The sequence below is a fragment of the Crotalus tigris genome, unplaced genomic scaffold (genome assembly GCF_016545835.1).
Source record: "Crotalus tigris isolate CLP2741 ecotype Arizona unplaced genomic scaffold, ASM1654583v1 scf7180000018484.1034840, whole genome shotgun sequence".
NCBI lineage: Eukaryota > Metazoa > Chordata > Lepidosauria > Squamata > Viperidae > Crotalus > Crotalus tigris.
In genome coordinates, this window is record NW_024097032.1 from 563,519 (window position 1) to 582,587 (window position 19,069).

At 37.8% G+C, this 19,069-nt stretch overlaps 1 protein-coding gene across 1 annotated transcript in view; it reads right to left on the reverse strand.

The window, feature by feature from the left end:
- Positions 1-18,685, reverse strand: part of AP3B1 (adaptor related protein complex 3 subunit beta 1) — a 170,089-nt gene extending 151,404 nt beyond the window's left edge. Inside the window, exon 1 of the mRNA XM_039352816.1 lies at positions 18,407-18,685. Coding sequence (XP_039208750.1) covers positions 18,407-18,543 — 137 coding nt within the window. The 5' untranslated portion in view covers positions 18,544-18,685. The remainder of the gene's footprint in view (positions 1-18,406) is intronic.
- Between the last annotated feature and the right edge of the window lie 384 nt (positions 18,686-19,069).

A 19,069-nucleotide genomic window follows, 5' to 3' on the forward strand; every position in this document is an offset into this window, starting at 1 on the left:
AACTAAAATGATAGATATGTTTAATTGAGAATGTCAGTTAAATCCATTATAATACTGTAGTGAAAGTTTGCCTTGAGATCCAATATTTGATGCTCTATTAATGTAGTAAAAATATATTTTTCTGTAAAAATAATTCATTAATTATAGCAATGCTTCCTACAGCAAATGAACCATAGTTTTATCATTCTAAATAAACTTTGCTTCAAAATATGATGCAATATGAGCATGTGCAAAACCTATTCAGAAGCTATATAACCACAAGACTCAAATTTAATTTTCTGCTATCACAATATAGCTATTTGAGTGACATCTTGTGGTGTAATTTGGTATTGCTACATCATACATTAATCGCATTAGCAAACTGATTTCACATTATTTAGGAAATCTCTACCTAACAATCCAATAATGTAGAAATTTACAAATGTGGATATATCAATAAACACCAAACAACAGTGAAAAGCAGCATGCCCCACCCTCAAAAATTTATAAAAATAAAGCACTTACACTGACATATCCTTCTATGGCAGTTTTCATAAACTTTGGATACTACAGCACAAAGGACTCATTCTAGAATTTACCTGCTATATTAAGCAGCAAAGATATCTGAAGAAAGGTCTTCAAGGAAACAGAGCTCCTTTTCTAGGTAGATTCATATTAAATTTCTTAAATTATTAAGGGGCCTAAAACATTTAGATACTGTAATCAGAAAAGAAATCTATAATTGAGCTTGGTAAATATTGTTGAAGACATGAACTGTAAATAGCATGATTTACTTTCCTGATTCCAGTCAGTCTTGGCTGCTAAATTCTGAGTCAGCTAACATTGTTCCAATGAGAGAACAATCTAAAACAGAGGTCCCCAACCTTTTGGGCACCAGGGACTGGTTCTGTGAAGAACAGTTTTTCCAACGGACCGGAAAGTGCATGGTTTTATGTGCTGCCTGCATCCCACGGATGGGGTTTTGCTTGTTTGTGCAGCCCGGTTGTTGACATGCCGCAGCCCGGTACCGGTCCACGGACCCAGGGTTGGGACCCCTGATCTAAAATACATATTATCTATACTAAAACAAACTCGAGCAGAGAAGACCAATGTACACTCATGTAACATGGCTGGAGAAAAATATGAGCTAAAAATTGAAATGGATGTACTTGAGATTTATCAGTTAATAAAATATTCCTCTGATATCAGCCAGATTCTTCTGAGAAGGGCATGAAAGCCTTACCAGAGAAGGTGCTACATTTGCATAAATAGCTTTGCCAAAACTCTTTTCTTCATTAAAGTTAACATTTTCCAGGGAAGACATACAGGTGTACACTCTGTGTTATAAATATAAATAAATTCTAAAATATACTTCTGGTTTAATTTTATACAAAGTTCATTCATAAGAAAATGAAGAGGAGGTATCCCCAGAATCCAACAGTTTGATCAAAATGAAATATTACCCCTTACCTACATGAATGTGACTTCAAGATGCATATACAGAAGGGATGGATTTGTGATACTTTTATTATTCTGTTCCTCCCTAGTTCCCAAGGCCATGCACAAAGATTAAGTTGTTGTACTAATGAGGAGACCTGGAGCCTACTCTACCTTCAATCATGCAAAAGCACTACATGGTTTTGACTCAGACATTCCTTCTTGGCTCAGACTATTTCACAAATTTGTTGCACTTGGGGCAAAATTAAAAGAGCTCGCTATGTAAGCTGTCTTGAATTTTTGAAGGAAAGGTGGAACACAAGTCAAATAATAAATTAATTAGTCTATAGGGGCTCATTATAACGTCTCAGAGTTGCCCAACTTACATTACTGTAGAACATTAATTAGGGAAACTGAATTGGGATTTCTGGGGAAAATCATGTAAAACAAAGCTGGAAAAAAATACTATCAGTTATCAGCTAAACTTTGACTAACCCAAGTCAAGAGCATGCCATTTTAAGGGAAACAAGAAAAATACAGTTATACCAGATAAAGAGCATAGCAAAGTTACCAGAGAATTTAAAGAACTGAACGGTACCACTTATTGGTAAAAGTTTTTTCATTTTTGCCACATTACATTTGAAAAAAATCTGCATTAACTAAATCTGCTCTACATGGAGTTCTCCTTGAAAAGTATTCAGAAGCTTCAACTGATGTAAAATAGCGCAGACAGCAACAGGTGCCCATAGAGCAGCACATATTACACCTCTGCTCTGCAAACTGCTTTAGTCGCCAATTTGTTTCCAGATTTAATTCAAGATGCTGGTTTTGATCTTTAAAGTGCTACGTGTCTTGCAGCCAAGAAATCTGTGGGACCGCTTCTTCCCAAGTAACATATACCCATGCCATCATGGCAGGCAAGATGGCCATATTATGAGTTCTATCTGCTAAGGACAACATCTGACAGAAGCCAGAGGTTTCTGCTGCATCTCTGGCCTTTTAGTGCATTATTTCCCCCCCCCCCCCCAAGATTAGCCCTGAGGAACACTTTGGAACAGAGAGCCCACAAGATGGCTTTATTATGCATGCATTTTTAAATTCTCCTGATATAGGCATGTTTCTTGCTTCTTAGGGATATTTGAAGATGTTTTTGTTTTGTTTTTACTATTTTTGTTTTGGTTTTACTGTATACCATTCAGAATCATATCTGTGAGATACATAGACATATAAATTTGATACAATAAATGAATAAAATATCTGGTTTTAAGTGTCTTATTGTAGGCTGAGACCGAGGAAGAGGTCAAATGCATCATAAGTCACGAGTCCCTGTGCACCCACAAGAGATCTAAGTCCAGTCCATTTTGAATGCCTTCTTATTCCCAGTTTCCTTGATTGTTAGTAGGTCAGATTTTTATAGAGAGCTTAAGCTTGCAATAAATCTTTCTAGTCATTTAAACTGCATGAATCTCCTGATTTCCCCGGTGCTTGACACTTATCTTTTTTTTTGTATGTCTATAGTTTTATTCGCAAATGAATGAAAATGTATATTCATTAGATAAATAAAAGTGATACGAAAAGTTGGATCTATTGAATATCTATTTGTCACATATTAATTATAGGCCTAATAATTTGTAGGACCGCAACTATAATTATTTATAAAACACTCAAGGTTTATAGGAGTGGTGTCTACAAAAAAATTAAATAAAGTAAATAAATAAGAATAATAAAGCTGCTGCTATGAGACAATTGACAGAGCCTAAACACAATCATGGGAAGATACAAAAGATAAATTAGTATCTTGTAGAAGACAAACATTAAAAGTGGAAATTTTGAAACAAGTTCCATTAAACATGAGCCAGCAGTTTGATGTAAGTGTTACCTTGGGATACAACAGCAAAAGCATAGAATCAAATTATAAGAAACAATTGTCCCATTCTATTCTCTTCTGGTCAGAAATTACTTGGAATACTATTTTCAGACACTTATGAACATGGTGAGGGATCTGGAATCCAAGTCCTATAAGGAATTGTTAAAGGATCTGGAGATCCTTGATTCTACAAAAAAGACAATTACAGGAAGATATGATAATAATTTGAATATCAAAAAACTTTTTGCACACAAGAGGATGTGTTGCCTCAGAGGACTGGAAAAGGTCAATGTAGTTAAAATTACAAAGAAGTAGGTTTAGGCTAGAAATGAAATTCATAACTGTGTGAGCTGTCAAGCCAGGCTGCCATATGAAGTGGACATTTTCTTGAGTTTTTCTAGGTTTTAAACAGAATGCGAATGGTAACCTTTCACAAAAGTTATACAGGTAGTCCTTGAGTTACAAGTGTAATGGAGCCTGCCCATTCCACTTGTAATTCAAAAACTCATGGGAGTGAATCTCGTACCTCAACCGAGATCATTCCCTTGCTTGTTAAGATGCACGCGGCTCATTAAGTGAATATAAGGTATCTCAGGGTGGGGAAGGCCATGGAGGGCCTAGTGATGTAACAGGCCAAGGCCTCCCCGACCCACTAAGATACCTCATGTTTCTCCCTGCCTTCTTGCCGCGCCGGACTCACCTTGAAAAGATCCATCTGCTCTCTGCTGCGGTTCTTGCTGCTGCCTGGATCTGAGGCTGGGGGACACTTCTGCGGCCTTCTGGCAGCCTGATCTGGGTGCTGGAGGCCTTCTCCAGGCCGCTGCCACCTAGATCTGAGACCGGGGGACGCTTCCACGGCCCTCCAGCGGCCCAATCCGGGCGCCGGAGGCCCTTTCCAGGCTACTGCCACCCGAATCTGAGGCTGGGGGCATGCTTTCATGGCTGATCCATCCAGAGTCACGGGGAAGCATCCCCCAGCTTCTGTTCCGTTCTCTATTGCAGAGAACAGAGGCCTAAAGTACATGAGATCAATAGTGTGAGATCTCGCCTCATTGATCTCACGTGATCTTGAGTTTAGGCCTCCATTCTCTGCGGATGCACCAAAGGCCTAGAGCAGCCAAGAAAGCAAAGGATCTTGATCTTAGCAGGGTGAGTATTGAAGGCCTGGTGCCTAGGGAGAACCGGGATAAGGGTGGGGAGGGAATAACCAGGGTGAATATTGCAGGGCGAACGACTGCCATGATGCTGCCATATTCGTAATTTTGGGACTTGCATGTAAGCACTAGGGTGCACTTATTGCATAACTTTGAATAAGCATTAAGTGCACACTCATAACTTGGGGATTATATGTAATGGATCCTACCCTAACTCTAACTCATGAATTCTTGTCTGTACAGAACATTCTCTACCACGACATGGATCAGCTTGTATGGAGAACTGCCAAGTTCAGTGTAAAATTCCCCAAAATGTTATGATAGTTACTATGCCATTCAGAGGAAATATTATTATATCTTATTAACAATTGCTCAGCCAGTTAACAGATTGAAAGTTAATCATAAGTAACCAATGACATTCAGATTAGAAATGCAAGTTAATATACAAACCTACGTTGTTATTTTTTCTTATGATCATTAGTGCTTGAAAGGAAGAAATAGGTCCAAAGTTGAAAAAAACTTTTTCCAATCTATTTAGAGATCACATTGGAGGTGTGCTTGAAACTGAAATTCCATAATGTATTTCTGGAATTCAGACAAAGATTCCAGATGGCAGAATTTCTCTGTTTTTCATCCATTTCTGAGTATAATAATGGGTATGAGACATGAAGCACCTGATTTTTGAAGCACAATGGTATCTCCTATTCCATTACTTGTATAATCTAAAAGAAACATCTAGGACTTAACATAAACATGTTACTAATAACTTAATTTTCAAATGTTCAAGTTATTCAATAAGTTCTAAAAGCTAAGGATTTTTTTAAAATACTACAAAAATGTACTAAGTGTATTAGTAGAACTATAGAATGGTTTAAATAATACTGAATGAAATTAATACAATCAACAAATATTTCACTAAGATTTTGTACAGGTTTAACTTTTGGAATAAATATAATAAGGCTATGCTTGATATTCATAACAGAGCCATATAAATGGTTCATTGCCACAAAGTTGTTAATGGCAAACTGCCTGTTTTTCATTCTAATAGCTTTGCAAATATTTATCTAATCTAGAAATACTGTTTTTTTAAAACCTAACACAAATAAAGGGGAAACTTATATTGGATGATTTCTCAAGTAAAGTAATCTCTTAAAAATTATTTCTATACATACTGCTTTTATGTGCTAATAGGCCAATAACCGTTTTATTGGTATATCACTTATTCTCAAGACTCAGTAAATGAAATGTAGATGTGGCTCCGTAACTCTAGAAATCTATGGTACATTAGCATCTGGGAAATCATGTACAGTTTGAAATTGGTACTCTGAAGATGAAACTCACATCTGAAATAGATATAACTGAATTGGAAAAAAAGTGCAGAAGAAGGCAAACAAATTGCTAAGGAAGCTCAAACAAAAACCTTTGGGCTTAAAGCCTAAAGTCTTAGAAAAAAAGGCAATTTAGAGAAAGTATACAAAATCAGATATAAAAAAGTAGATATTTTTCTTCTCTTATCTCAAACATTGGGACAAAGTTTGGCCAATGAAGTTGCTGCAAGAAAATTTAAAACAGACATTTTCTCACCCCGCCCAAAAAAAATACTTCCCCCCAAACGCATAATTTGTAGAATTCACTACCCTAAGACTCAAACGGGTGTCTTAAAAGAGAGTTGGATTAATTCATGAAAGACACGTCTACCTAGCACTATTATTCTTGAGACACAGTTACTTGCACTTTAGAGAAAATGTGCCTCAAAAATATCTGTTATGGAAAGACATTACATCTCCATTTTGTGAATACTAGAGAAATAACTAGTAGGATAATCTAAGTGATATTATTCTGGGTTAAGACAGGCCCTGGCACAATCTAGCAAGGCTTTGTCGTATGCTCTTACACTTTTATAACAATTATGAATAATGGTGGAATCAAATCAAAATTATCTGCTACATCCTATTAGCCTATGCTAGCTCTGTGTCTAAGCTTTCATACATTGCCTGCATTTATACAGAGCACACTCATAACTTGGGGATTATATGTAATGGATCCTACCCTAACTCTAACTCATGAATTCTTGTCTGTACAGAACATTCTCTACCACGATATATACAAATATACAAATATATACAATATATACAATATACAAATCAATTTTAGATGTAGGTTGAGTTTCTACAACATAAACTCCATGTGTATAACACAGGAGTAAATGTTATATTAAATATCGAAAGAACAATGGATGTAATACAAGTATATAAATACTTACGAGCCAAAAATATATAACTTGTAGCATTCAAGACTTTTGACAACCTTAATTGTCTCTGACATTTAGAAGTAATAGAAACTGGGAAATTCAGCAACATTCAGAGTACCACTGATCTGTTACTCTTGCACTAGGCTTTATTCTATTCTATTCTACTCTACTACAAGCTTGTCTCAGTCACATTCTTCATTCTCATGCCACCTGTCAGATCACAACCAAGACTGTTTTGCTGATTTTATGATACTTATTATTATGTTACAGACAGAGCATCAGATAACACTATGTGAATTTAATAGTTCAAAACTCATTTTGGACTTATTTTATAGAATACTTCATCCAAATCATTCATCTTTCCTGGCTCAAATATTTAATGAAACTGGCATAACTCTGTAGCAGCAGGCACGGTGCCGCTCTAACAGATGGGGCTAGAATATAGGCATGCCAATGAAGCAATATATGCATGAAATCTAAATATTAAAGCTGGAATTTTCTTCTTCCACCCATTCAATTCCAATCTTTCCAAGCCTTTTGAATGGAATGTGCTGATTCAACATTAAATCATTCGAGAATTATATAAATGCTTTAGATAAGCAGTTTCTACATTAATTGGTTTACTCTTCTATACAGAAAAATCAAGAACAATATATAAAATCAATATATTCAATGAATTTTCCATGAAAAAGCCCTTTGTAAAACCAAAGAAAGATCAATACCAACTACATTTCTCAGCTAAAAATAGCCCTGCAAATTTGTAAACATACTGTGCTTAGGAACAACCTATTCTAAAGATGCATATGGCTGAATTTTATTATTCTGTTGCTAAATGAAACATTTATATATGTAAGTAAGCACTAGCTTTGTTTAGCTCAATAAACTAAACAAAGTGAGTTCTGCTTAAACTTGGGTGGGAGATAATAGCCCATATAAACACAAATCTTGGATGTATTACAACAGTTTTCATTCTTCCTTGTCACACTTGGTAGTTTCCATTGTAAAGATTACCTTTTCCTACATTAACTTTCCTCTAATTTGAAATCATCACAGGTCCTACCTTTCCCCTACTGGTTAGATTAATGGTTGCAGCATTTATAAAGGCCCTATTAATGACACTTTATAGAGAGAACAAAAAAGCATCACTATTATTATGCATTCAGAATATCAAACTTTAATTTTTCACACTGCTATCAAAATAGTATATATTGCCACTAGTGCCCTTTGGAAAGATAGCTATAAACATAAACAAAAATAAGGAAAATCATTTTACTATGAAGAAATAAAAAAGAATGAAAAAAATGAAAAAAGCATGTGCTCATAGAGCTTAATCAAGATGGCCATCTGCTGGATTAATAACAGCTGTGATAAACTCTTTTATTTACAGTGGCATATACAAACTTCTATATAAAATCAAATTGTTTTTTAAAAATATCAAAATTACACACATGTATTCCCATAGATTATTATCAGAATCATAAAGCTCATGGTTTGTTATTTATCTAAATGATCAGATTACACATTAATTTATTTTCATCCCACCTTTATTTTTATAAATGACTAAAGAAAGTGAACTTTCTCCACAATAACCATCCTGTGAGATGAGTTGGGCCAATTTTCATGTGTAAGTTTTTATGCGTAACTCACAGTCTCCCAGGTTCTAGTCTGGTGCTTTAACCATTAGACCAGTGATGGTGAACCTATGAAATGCCACAATGTTTTGGAAGACATAACATTCATTGACATGACAATTATTCATGCTGGAATTGGGTATGTCTAGTTCACAGGTCGGCAACCTGCGGCTCCGGAGCCGCATGCGGCTCTTTGAGTCTTCCCCTGCGGCTCCCAGCCTCCTCTGCCTTTGCAGAGAGAGACAGAGACAGAGAGAGGAATTGCGCTTCCCTGCTTCTCTCTCTCTCTCTCTCTCTCTCTCTCTCTCTCTCTCTCTGTGTGTGTGTGTGTGGTTGTGTGTGTGTGTGTGTGTGTGTGTGTGTGTGTGTGTGTGTAAAAGAGAGTGCACTCACAGTATTCTCCGAGGAGCTGAAAAGCTTACTGGGCGGAGCTCCTCCCTTTGCTGCCTCTCTGCAGGAAGCAGGAAGGGCAGGAGAGAGCTAGCTAGCCCAGCTAGGCTGACTCAGGAATTCTGGGAGTTGAAGTCCATGAGTCATAAAAGAGACGAGGTTGCCTACCCCTGATCTTGTTGGACAACAGCCTGAAGCTTGTCAGGTGAGCAGCAGATAAGAGAGGGGGGGAGAAAGAGAGAGAGAGAAAGAGGGAGAGAGAGAGAGAGAGAGAGAGAGAGAGAGGAAAGAGAGAGAGAGAAAGAAAGAGAGCGGGGGAAGAGGAGTGGCAGACCAAGGGCAGATAGAGAGGGAGAGAGAGAGAGAGAGAGACCCTTTTGACATCTAAAATGAAGATAACACTGCATATATCCTTTTTTACCTGTGTGTGTATGTGTGTGTGTGTGTGTATGTATATATATATATACATACATACATACATATACATATATATATATACACACACACATACATACACACACACAAACACACACACACAAACACACACACACCTATAATAAAGGTAAAAAAAGGATATATGCAGTGTTATCTTCATTTTAGATATCAAAATGGTTTTGCGGCTCCCAGTGTTTTGTTTTTGGTGGGAAATGGGTCCAAGTGGCTCTTTAAGTGTTTTGGGTTGCCTACCCCTGGTCTAGTTTAATGAAGAGAAGGACAAGGGGGGACATGTTCCAATATCTCAGGGGCTGCCACAAAGAAAAGGGAGTCACGCTATTTTCCAAAGCGCCTGAAGGCAGAACAAGAAGCAACGGATGGAAACTAATCAAGGAGAGAAGCAACCTAGAACTAAGGAGAAACTTCCTGATAGTTAGAACAATTAACCAGTGGAACAACCTGCCTCCAGAAGCGGTGAATGCTCCAACACTGGAAGTTTTTAAGAAGAAACTGGACAGCCATTTGTCCGAAATGGTATAGGGTTATCTGCCTGAGCAGGGGGTTCGACTTGATGACCTCCAAGTTCCATTCCAACTTTTATTATTATTACTATTACTATTATTATTATTATTATATTTTTGAAAACATGTCCATTTTCGCAAGATTTGGGGAGGCTGGGTGAGAATGGAGTGTACTTTCACAGGACCTCAAAAAGTCACAAGAAAGGGTGTGTGCTCCAGAACTTCCAAAAATTGCATAAGAATGGGGCATAATTTCATGCAGTTTTCAGAGGCTGCACTGGAGTAATCACACCTTTTCCAAGGATCACACAGATTGAGAAATGGCATGAGGTGCCCTTTTTGAGTGGTAGTGGTGGTGCTCAGCTAAAGCTAAGGCGTCGACTTCAGGTCAATCCTCAACGTTGCCACTGAGTGCCACTGTTCAGGGTGCCTAGATGGGGGGGAGAGGGAAGAGATTTAGAATTGTTCCTGTTTTGTTGGAGGAGAAGGATGACACACCAACAGAATCACATTAAGTATTTTCAAAATTTTGGATACACCAAGCCCAAAATGTTTCACATCGTTGCACTAGATCAGTGGTTCTCAACCTGTGGGTCGGGACCCCATTTGGGGTCGAACGACCATTTCACGGGGGTCGCCAAACAACGCAGTCCACCATTTTTCCCCCTTTTCCTTAATTGTGCTACTCCCTTTTATTCTATTGGCTTTTGAAAGCCATAGAATAGACTCTCTTGAATAGAATCTAATTCTATTGGCTTTCAAAAGCCAATAGGAATTGTCCAGGTTGTCTCTGCCCTGCTGAGCCTGCCAAAAGTCCCATTCTGCAAACGGTGCTGCAAGTTGTCTGCAGCGAAGGCGAGCTGTCTGGAAGTTTCCACCCCTCCCTGCTGAGCAACTATTAAAAATGTAAGTAAAAGAGGGCCAGGGGTGGGAGGTGGCAGGCCAGCGGGCACAGGGAGGGTTGCTGGTGCGCGTGGGGCCTGGTGGGTGCCTTACCTCCCTTGGGCTGGACCAGCTGGTGGCCCAGCCGGTGGTCAGCCTGCGCCGTCTCTGCCGCTTGCCAGCTACGCCTCGGCCGGCGCAGGGGACAGCACCACGCATGTGCGGCGCTCCCAGGCAGGGAAAGTCCTCGACTTATGACCAGTTGGGTAGGCCTCGACTTATGATAGGTTGGGTAGTCCTCGACTTATGATCGGTTGGGGGTTGCGGCATTAAAAAGGTTGAGAACCACTGCACTAGATTGACCTGACTCTCATTTTATCAGATTTAGGGAATCACTAAAGCTACTGAAAAAACTTTCCCTTACAGCAAGACATATGAACTTTTATTTCTGAGCATATAGTTCTGCAGCACTCTTATCATATAATTCTGCCAAATGAACAAGCCTTATTTCTTATTAATAAAATTAATTGTGTTCTTAACTAAGTTTGTTGCTGCTCTGAATTTACTGGTGCATGATATGTATATTGCAATGTATTAACAAAATAATAACTATAGCCCTTATAAGCGAGACTTAGAACTCACAGTCACTGCTTTCTTGGCCAGCATCTTAACCACTACACAAAACTCTCAAGTCCTCTTTTAAACATGTATTACAGTGTCCAAGCATTATAAGTTTTTAAAAAACTAATAGATTGTATGAATCAAATATTCAGTCATGTGAGGTAAAAAAAAATTCCACAAAAGTTTCCTCAAATAGACAATTAATTTCTCCAAGGAAAAGTTCTCTCATAAATTCATTAATAATGAATGTATGTCAGTCACAAATCCAATGCTACATTTATCCAATATCTCAATAGACAGCAATACTTGCCTCTCCTTATTAGGGCTTGGAAGAAGAATACTGTAGGATTAAACCACAATGGGAAGAGTAGCAAGGAACTCTAGAGATATAGACTAGACAATAAATAAACTTTATGCCAGATTTTTATATACAAAGTTAGTGGATTGGGTACAAAATGAAAATATTATTGTTGAAGAACAGGTTGGATTTAGGGAGGAACGTTCAACACTGGATCATTGTCTAATTCTGCATCATTTGGCTGAAAAATATTCTACCCCCTCTTGTGGTTCTCTTTATGCAACATTTGTTGATTTTAAGTCAGCTTTTGATCTAATACCAAGGGAGAGATTGTGGTATAGTCTAAGACATTCCACGATTGATAAAAGGCTGTTGGTTCTTATTCAGTCGCTCTATTCAAATACCTCCCTAAAAATTAAATGTACCCCCTGAGGACATTTATCTAAAGCAGTTCCAACTTATAGTGGTGTAAGGCAAGGTTGCATATTAGCTCCACTACTTTTTAATCTGTATCTAAATCCAATAATGCAAGTGCTTTGCTGATCCAGCCCATCATCCACCTATCTTGGCTAATCGTGCAATTCCAGCACTATTGTATGCCAATGATATAGTCATTTTGTCCAATTCTCAGATGGGAATGAGAAAAGCACTTAGGGCACTAGCTTTATTTTGCACAGAATACAAACTTTTAATAAATTATAAAAAACTAAAGTTTTAGTGTTTGCCTCTTACCATCATAAGATCCATAAATGGCAAATTGATGGGACTTCAACTGAACAGGTGCATACCTATAAATATCTTGGGGTGCAGTTCCATGCCTCCCTATCCTGGAATACCGTAAATGCCGGCGTATAAGACGACTTCCGCGAGCGCTGAAATCGGCGCCAAAGACGGGGGTCGTCTTATACGCCGAGTCGTCTTATACGCTGGAAATACTGGTAGTTTCCGGCGTATAAGACGACGTTCTAGGAATGCGGCCCGGCTATAAAGACGGGGGTCGTCTTATACGCCGGGTCACCTAATACGGCGGCATATACGGTACTCATTTTCTTTATCGGGCAAGTGTAGCACAGCGCACCTCATCAGCTATCATAAAATTTTATCATTCAAAAGGAGCTTACTTTATCCCGGCAGCTTGTAAGGTTTTTCAAGCTAAGGCAGTCCTTCAGTTCCTTTATGGCTCGCAAATATGTTCACTTGCAAAGCTTAATGCTACTGAAATTATTCAAAATAAGTTTATTAGAGTCATACTGATGGTACCCAAAAGTATCAAAAATGCCATCCTATGGGTAGAAATAGGTACAGTTTCATTGGAAGCTAGAGCATGGTTCCTTCTTCTTACCTTTTGGCTAAAGTTAAATTTGATTCCTGTAGGTTTAGCCCCATTAGTATTTATAGATCATTTTAAATCGTTGTGGGGAAAAAAAGCCCTAGATAAAATTAAATCGCTGGGCTTCTCTATGGAAAGTCTGTGTTTATTAGGATTTGATAACGCTAGAACTGCCTTGAAACAACGAATCTGGGATATTGATCTTCAAACAAACCTAAGTAAGGTGGCACACTCCAACATTTGTCACTTGCTTCCAGAAGGATTCTTTCCAGCTTCTTATCTATTTTCCATTACAATTTTGAAATTTCGTAAAGTTTTCACCTTAGCCAGGCTGGATGCATTGCTCCCGGCAGTCCTTTTTCGACAGTTTAAGGGCATTCCTATGCACCTTCGGTTGTGTCCATGTGGTGATGGCTCTATAGAAACTCTAAGCCATATGTTGCTTCATTGCTCTTTATATAAAGACTCTAGACAGATTCTTATATATCCGATATTGAAAAAATTTCCAGGCAGGAGATATGAATTTTATCTGAAATTGCTACTTTCGGATAAGGATCTGAAAATATCAATTCAGGTTGCCCAATTTTGTGCCACCATTTGCACAATACGTCGCACCATTATTTAGGTCTGAAAAAAAAATTTAATACGATGTTTTATTTTGAGAATTTTGGATTATATTATATTGTTTGGTGGTTTTATATCCTGTAAATATGGAAGTAGATTGCTACTGTTGTTATACATTTTGATTATGTTTGGCCTTACGGCTGTAATAAACAGATTGATCGATTGATTGATTGATTGATTGACTAGACTGAGAAGGTAGATGAACATCCTAAACTGCATAAGCCAATCCATGAAGTCATGGAAATGAAGATATGAACTCAGCTGGAAAGAAATTCAGAAACCATTATTTATGCAAAAGATAGATATCCTGAATTCCACACAAATCTTCCAAAAATAATTTTTAAAATCAGAAAAAAATATAAACAAACTGAAATTTTGTGCATTGCCAATTTCTCCAGTTTTTCCACTTAAGTTGTGAAATTCAGAAGAAGCTAGCCCAGGAGACTGTGTACAATTATAGCAGCATGCTTGCTTCCCACTCTAAAGGTTGAGAGTTCAATCCTAGGTAGTGGCAGATGTTTCTCTCCTAGGGCAGAAAGAAAAAAATATCTGCTGCGAACGTCAGGAAAGGCATCTGGCTAGTAAATACTCAGGTCCATCCAGTCGCTCCGAGTCTACCCCAAATTAAGGGGTTACAGGGTCGTAAAAAGGGATGTATGTGTGTATATATACATTCGCCAAAATAACTTTCAATAACAGGGCGTGGCCAAGCCAAAACATTACATTATTAACTGAAAAAGTGATTAAAATTAGTTATCTGTAAAATAAGGCATCAGTTTCTAAAATTGTTGCATTCATAAATAAAAGAAGGCAATAGAAAAGATGAGAAGGATAATAATAATACAGCCATACCATATTGGTAAATGTACTATGGGAATTAGGTGTTCAGCAGAGTGATGGCACAAGGGAAAAAATTGTGTCTAGTTGTTTTAGCATGCAGTGCCCTGCAGCGCCATCCCAAGGAGAGGAGTTGAAACTGTTTATGTCCAGGATGTGAGGGGTCTATAGATATTTTCTTAGCCCTCCTTCTGACGCATGTAATGTACAGATTCTCAATGGAAGATATGTTTCAATTACCCAAAATAAGAATCATATTTTAGAATACTACTACAGTATTATAACAGTTTTTGACTGACTTAACATTATACTATAATCTAAAATTGATCCGAATAATATTCAGCTGAATCCCAAATAAACAAAATTAAATAATTTTATTTTACAGCCAGAAAAGCAAGTTAAAATAGGCAGTCTTGAAAAGGCTATAAGACTCATATTACATAAAAATAGTTCAATTTATCAAAAAATATGAAAAATATACAATCAAGTAAGATCCAACTAGAAAACTCACTATACAGCATTTATTATAATAGTGAAATAACTGTCAAACAAATTTTGATAGAACATAATTGTAACCTTTAGATGGAAAACTTTGAGAATGAGACCTTCAGAAAAATCTGGTTTCTCTTAAAGACATCTAGAGAACTATAGATAATACTGTTTTAAAAACACACACACACACACACACACACAAACCCCTGAATGATTGATATACGGATGAATGTGGTATAATTTTACAACATTATAAATAGCAATATAAATAAAATACATACTATACCATATAAAAATAATGTATCATTTTGGGGGAAATCTTTGAAATCTTATGATTTGCAGTAGATTACAAAGGAAATAAATGAGAGTCGAAGATAATTTTATACCTTCAGCAGCTCCCTACTTTCTTATTAGAACTGAACATTCATCTTTCTACCTCAGCTTTTGCTACACAAAGGTTGTGGATAATAATCCTCAATAATTCTTCATCAATTTGCACTACCAATAAATAAATATAAGATTGAATTTCACCATTCAAAATTATTTATTTATGTAATAATTTCTATCTCAATTTTCTAATGCATAATCTCAATTAGCAAAAAATACATTATTCTGAATTCATTATAATTAAAAGTCACTGGCATGCACTGATGTAAGTTTACACACTGATTCTACAAACTCAAAAACTACAAAGCAGATGCTTTTATATAACTGCACTTTCTAGAACACACCAAATTGTAATAATAAATTATGCCTGATATTAAGGGAATAAGAGAACACAACTGCATATTAATAGCACAATTTAAAGAATGCTATAAAGTTCTATTTGATAGTTAAAAGCAACTTAAATAAAACTGTCAATATAAATTATATGTTGAATTAATTCTAACTCTGCATGGAAATGCTTCCTGAGAGATTTGCCAATCAAAACTGTCATTTTGGCACTTGTAGCTGATAATCTTCCAACTCTACTTCATTCACTGAGCCATCAATTTACTCATAATTCTTATCATCTTATCATCTTATCAAAGAAAGTAAAAAAATATTTAAACTGTCAAATTAAATACAAAATCAGATGGTAGTTTGGTATTGCATGAGAGCTTTTCTAATGATAAAAACATCTGCTTGTGAAAAGTGATCTTCATCAAGTTATGAAGAAGGAAATGGTTAAAATCATTTTTATGTCATTTTCAAACTAATCTCCCATGGCTACAATTTAAAGTAATTTAAAATAAAAGAAACAAAAATCATTAAGAAGCACACCAGATGATGGAGTTGGAAACTGATCAAAGAGAGAAGCAACCTGGAATTAAGGATAAACTTCCTGACAGTGAGGACAATTAACCAGTGGAATAGCTTGCCCCCAGAAATTGTAGGTGTTCCATTACTGGAGATTTTTAAAAAGAGGCTGGACAGTCACCTGTCTGAGATGGTATAGGTTCTCCTGCTTGAACAGGGGGCTAGACTAGAAGACCTCCAAGATCCCTTTCTATTCTATTCTATTCTATTCTATTCTATTCTATTCTATTCCTCCTAGTTCTGCCAAAGTAACTGACCAACTTTTGTCTGAAGAAAAAAAAAAACAATATATCATATAAGTAGTACTCTTCATATTCAGTAGAAAATATATAACATCCATGCCTTTAAGCCAGTGATGGCAAACCTTTTAGACACTGAGTACCCAAACCCCTGCCCGCACCTGCCCCGCCTACTCCACCCCACCCTTTCCGTCCACCCTGCCTTTGCTGTCCCCCACCCCACCCACCCACAGGGCCACCTACAGCTTCCACGGCCCACCAGAGCAGATCACCCACGCGGCCCTGCAGTGCCACGGCAACCAAGCTTTCCACCTGTGCCCTGCAGCATCATCTGCGCATGATGGGGTGCAAAGGCTGAGTCATATCCTTGGCTGCTCCCAGGGGCAACTCTCCTCCGGGGGGGAGACTGATAGTGAGGAGGGTCTGTGGGGGAAGGCGGGGCTGGGTGATGGCTCGCGTGCCCACAGAGAGGGCTCTGCGTGCCACCTCTGGCACGCGTGCCATAGGTTCACCACCACTGCTCTAAGCTATACCACAACATACCTCTGCTTTGGATAGAATAGGGATATAGAAGATGAACAAGTACAGAATATATTATTTATAGGTTTTAATAGACATACACACAGACAGTTTGTGTACATATAAAATTCTTTCTATAAACTGATATAATAGATTATTACAAAAGATGTTTCATTGAATAATAGAATAAATTTGGGCAAAGAATAGCATATTAAACAAATATTAGAGCTAAAAGTTGGTAATTCTCAACATTTAACTGTGCATACTGATAAATATCTTATTATAATAAAAAGGCTTTTTATTTTTTTTAATCCTGAAAATCATGCATAGAATCAAACTGGAAACCACTGAGTTGATCATAAAAAAACAAGTCCATTTATAGAAAAGGCTATGAAGCACACCCTATCTTAAAGTACTATATTTTATATTAATTATGAAAATATCTGTTATATACCAGATTATGAACTAAATGTTATTGTTTAATTCACTGTGAGTCACAATTAAAACTTTTATACTAAAAATTCAATTAATTTTTCAATAAATTGAGATTACAAATTACCCAAACATATGTACATAAGCAATATTAAAACTGTAAGGTAATCAAAAAAATACATTTTAGGGTTATTTGGGGAAACTACTTTGCAGGTCTGCAAAGTTAAGAGTAGAATTACCAGAGATCAGATTTTAATAAACTATAGTCTTTAGAAGAGAGGATGGGAACTATATAATAGAGAGAATATAATGAAATCTTCATACCATGATTATGTGTAAGAAAAGAATTTCACCCCTTTAAATAAATCAGAAACAAGAGGACACTATATGCCCCACTGTCAAAACTGAAATGCTAAAAATAAAACATATTAGCATATGCCAGGGAGAAACAGTACTGTAATAAAAAGTTCAAAAACTTCATTTTTCTGATTGTAAATCTTTCAAATTCTCCACATGCATTTTAAAAGAAAATCTTACTAACTTTATGACTATCAAATCAATGAAAAGTGACGTTAAGCAACTAGCTTAGTCTATTTCTCTTTGAACTTTTTTTTAAGAGTACTTTAAATGGAGCAGAAAAAACAAGAAGCACGTGGACAGCTCATTCAATTCAGGATCATGTGGACGATCGAGCCGTATTTACTTGAAAAATCTATTTCCGTGTTAGCAGGACAAGATCATTCATAATCAACTTTTCCTCCTATTCAAACATTCAAGACAAGTTAAAAAAAAATCACCGGTAGAGGTGTTGGGTTAATGAAGTACAAAACACGAGGGAAAATTATTACTAAATTCAAGTGAAGTGTCACACAACGTCTGGCACTTTCCTGCTTAGCGACCTATCAGATGAGAGTCACAGAGAAACTTCCATTTTGGAGAAACTGGAAGCGCGCAGAAGACTGTATGACAGAAAGCTCATCAGCCCCCTTAAAGTGGCCGAAAGTGAAGAGGGAGCAGCCCTTATCCCGCTTTTGCTCTTTTCGGAGAACGCGGCGCCTGCACTTCCCGTCGCCACCGGCAGAGAAGGCTGCGAAGAGGAGCAGCCCGCCCAGCCTCTGACCGCTCCGAAGACTCCTCACCTCCGCCCCTGCAGCCGCCCTTTACTTACTTCTTGCCGTCGCTACTGAAGAGCCCGAAGGCCGCCGGAGAAGCGGTGGAGGCTATGGTGGGCGCCGCCTCTTGGCCCACTTCAGCTTGAGCATCCACGACCTGCTCGTTGTAACCTACGTTGTTGGTCAACATCATCCCACCGTACCTTTTACCACCGCTACGGGTTGAAGCGCCCACCTGGACCCGGTTTAGCCCGCCCTCCTGCAGATCCCTCGCAATCCAGCTCTTCCCGGAAGCTGTCGACAAACAGCACCCAAAGCCGTGTCACATGATCGCCGAGAGGGGCGGGAACCGGTGCCCAACAGACTTTTTTTAGGAGAATGGCCTAGCGCCATCGTTGCCAAGGGAACGCAAAGCTTCTCCGGTCTCCGCGCTTCCAGGAAGACACGCCCCTCGTCACGAGGAAATCTCCGCGGTGGAGCTTCTCCGCCTTGTCCTGGTCACGAGATACTAGCTCGCTTTCAGATACTCGCTTGCCACGTAATGCAAAAGCGAGTCTTTGAGGTTGCTATGTACGGAGGAATGTGCTCTGATTCCCACCTTCACAATTCGGTCAGTCTTTGATCTTAATGAGGGCGTGACAGTTAAGCAACTTTTGCATGATGCAGTCGAACAAACTGACCAATTACATTTTAGCTTCTTATTCCAATTCAGACCATGT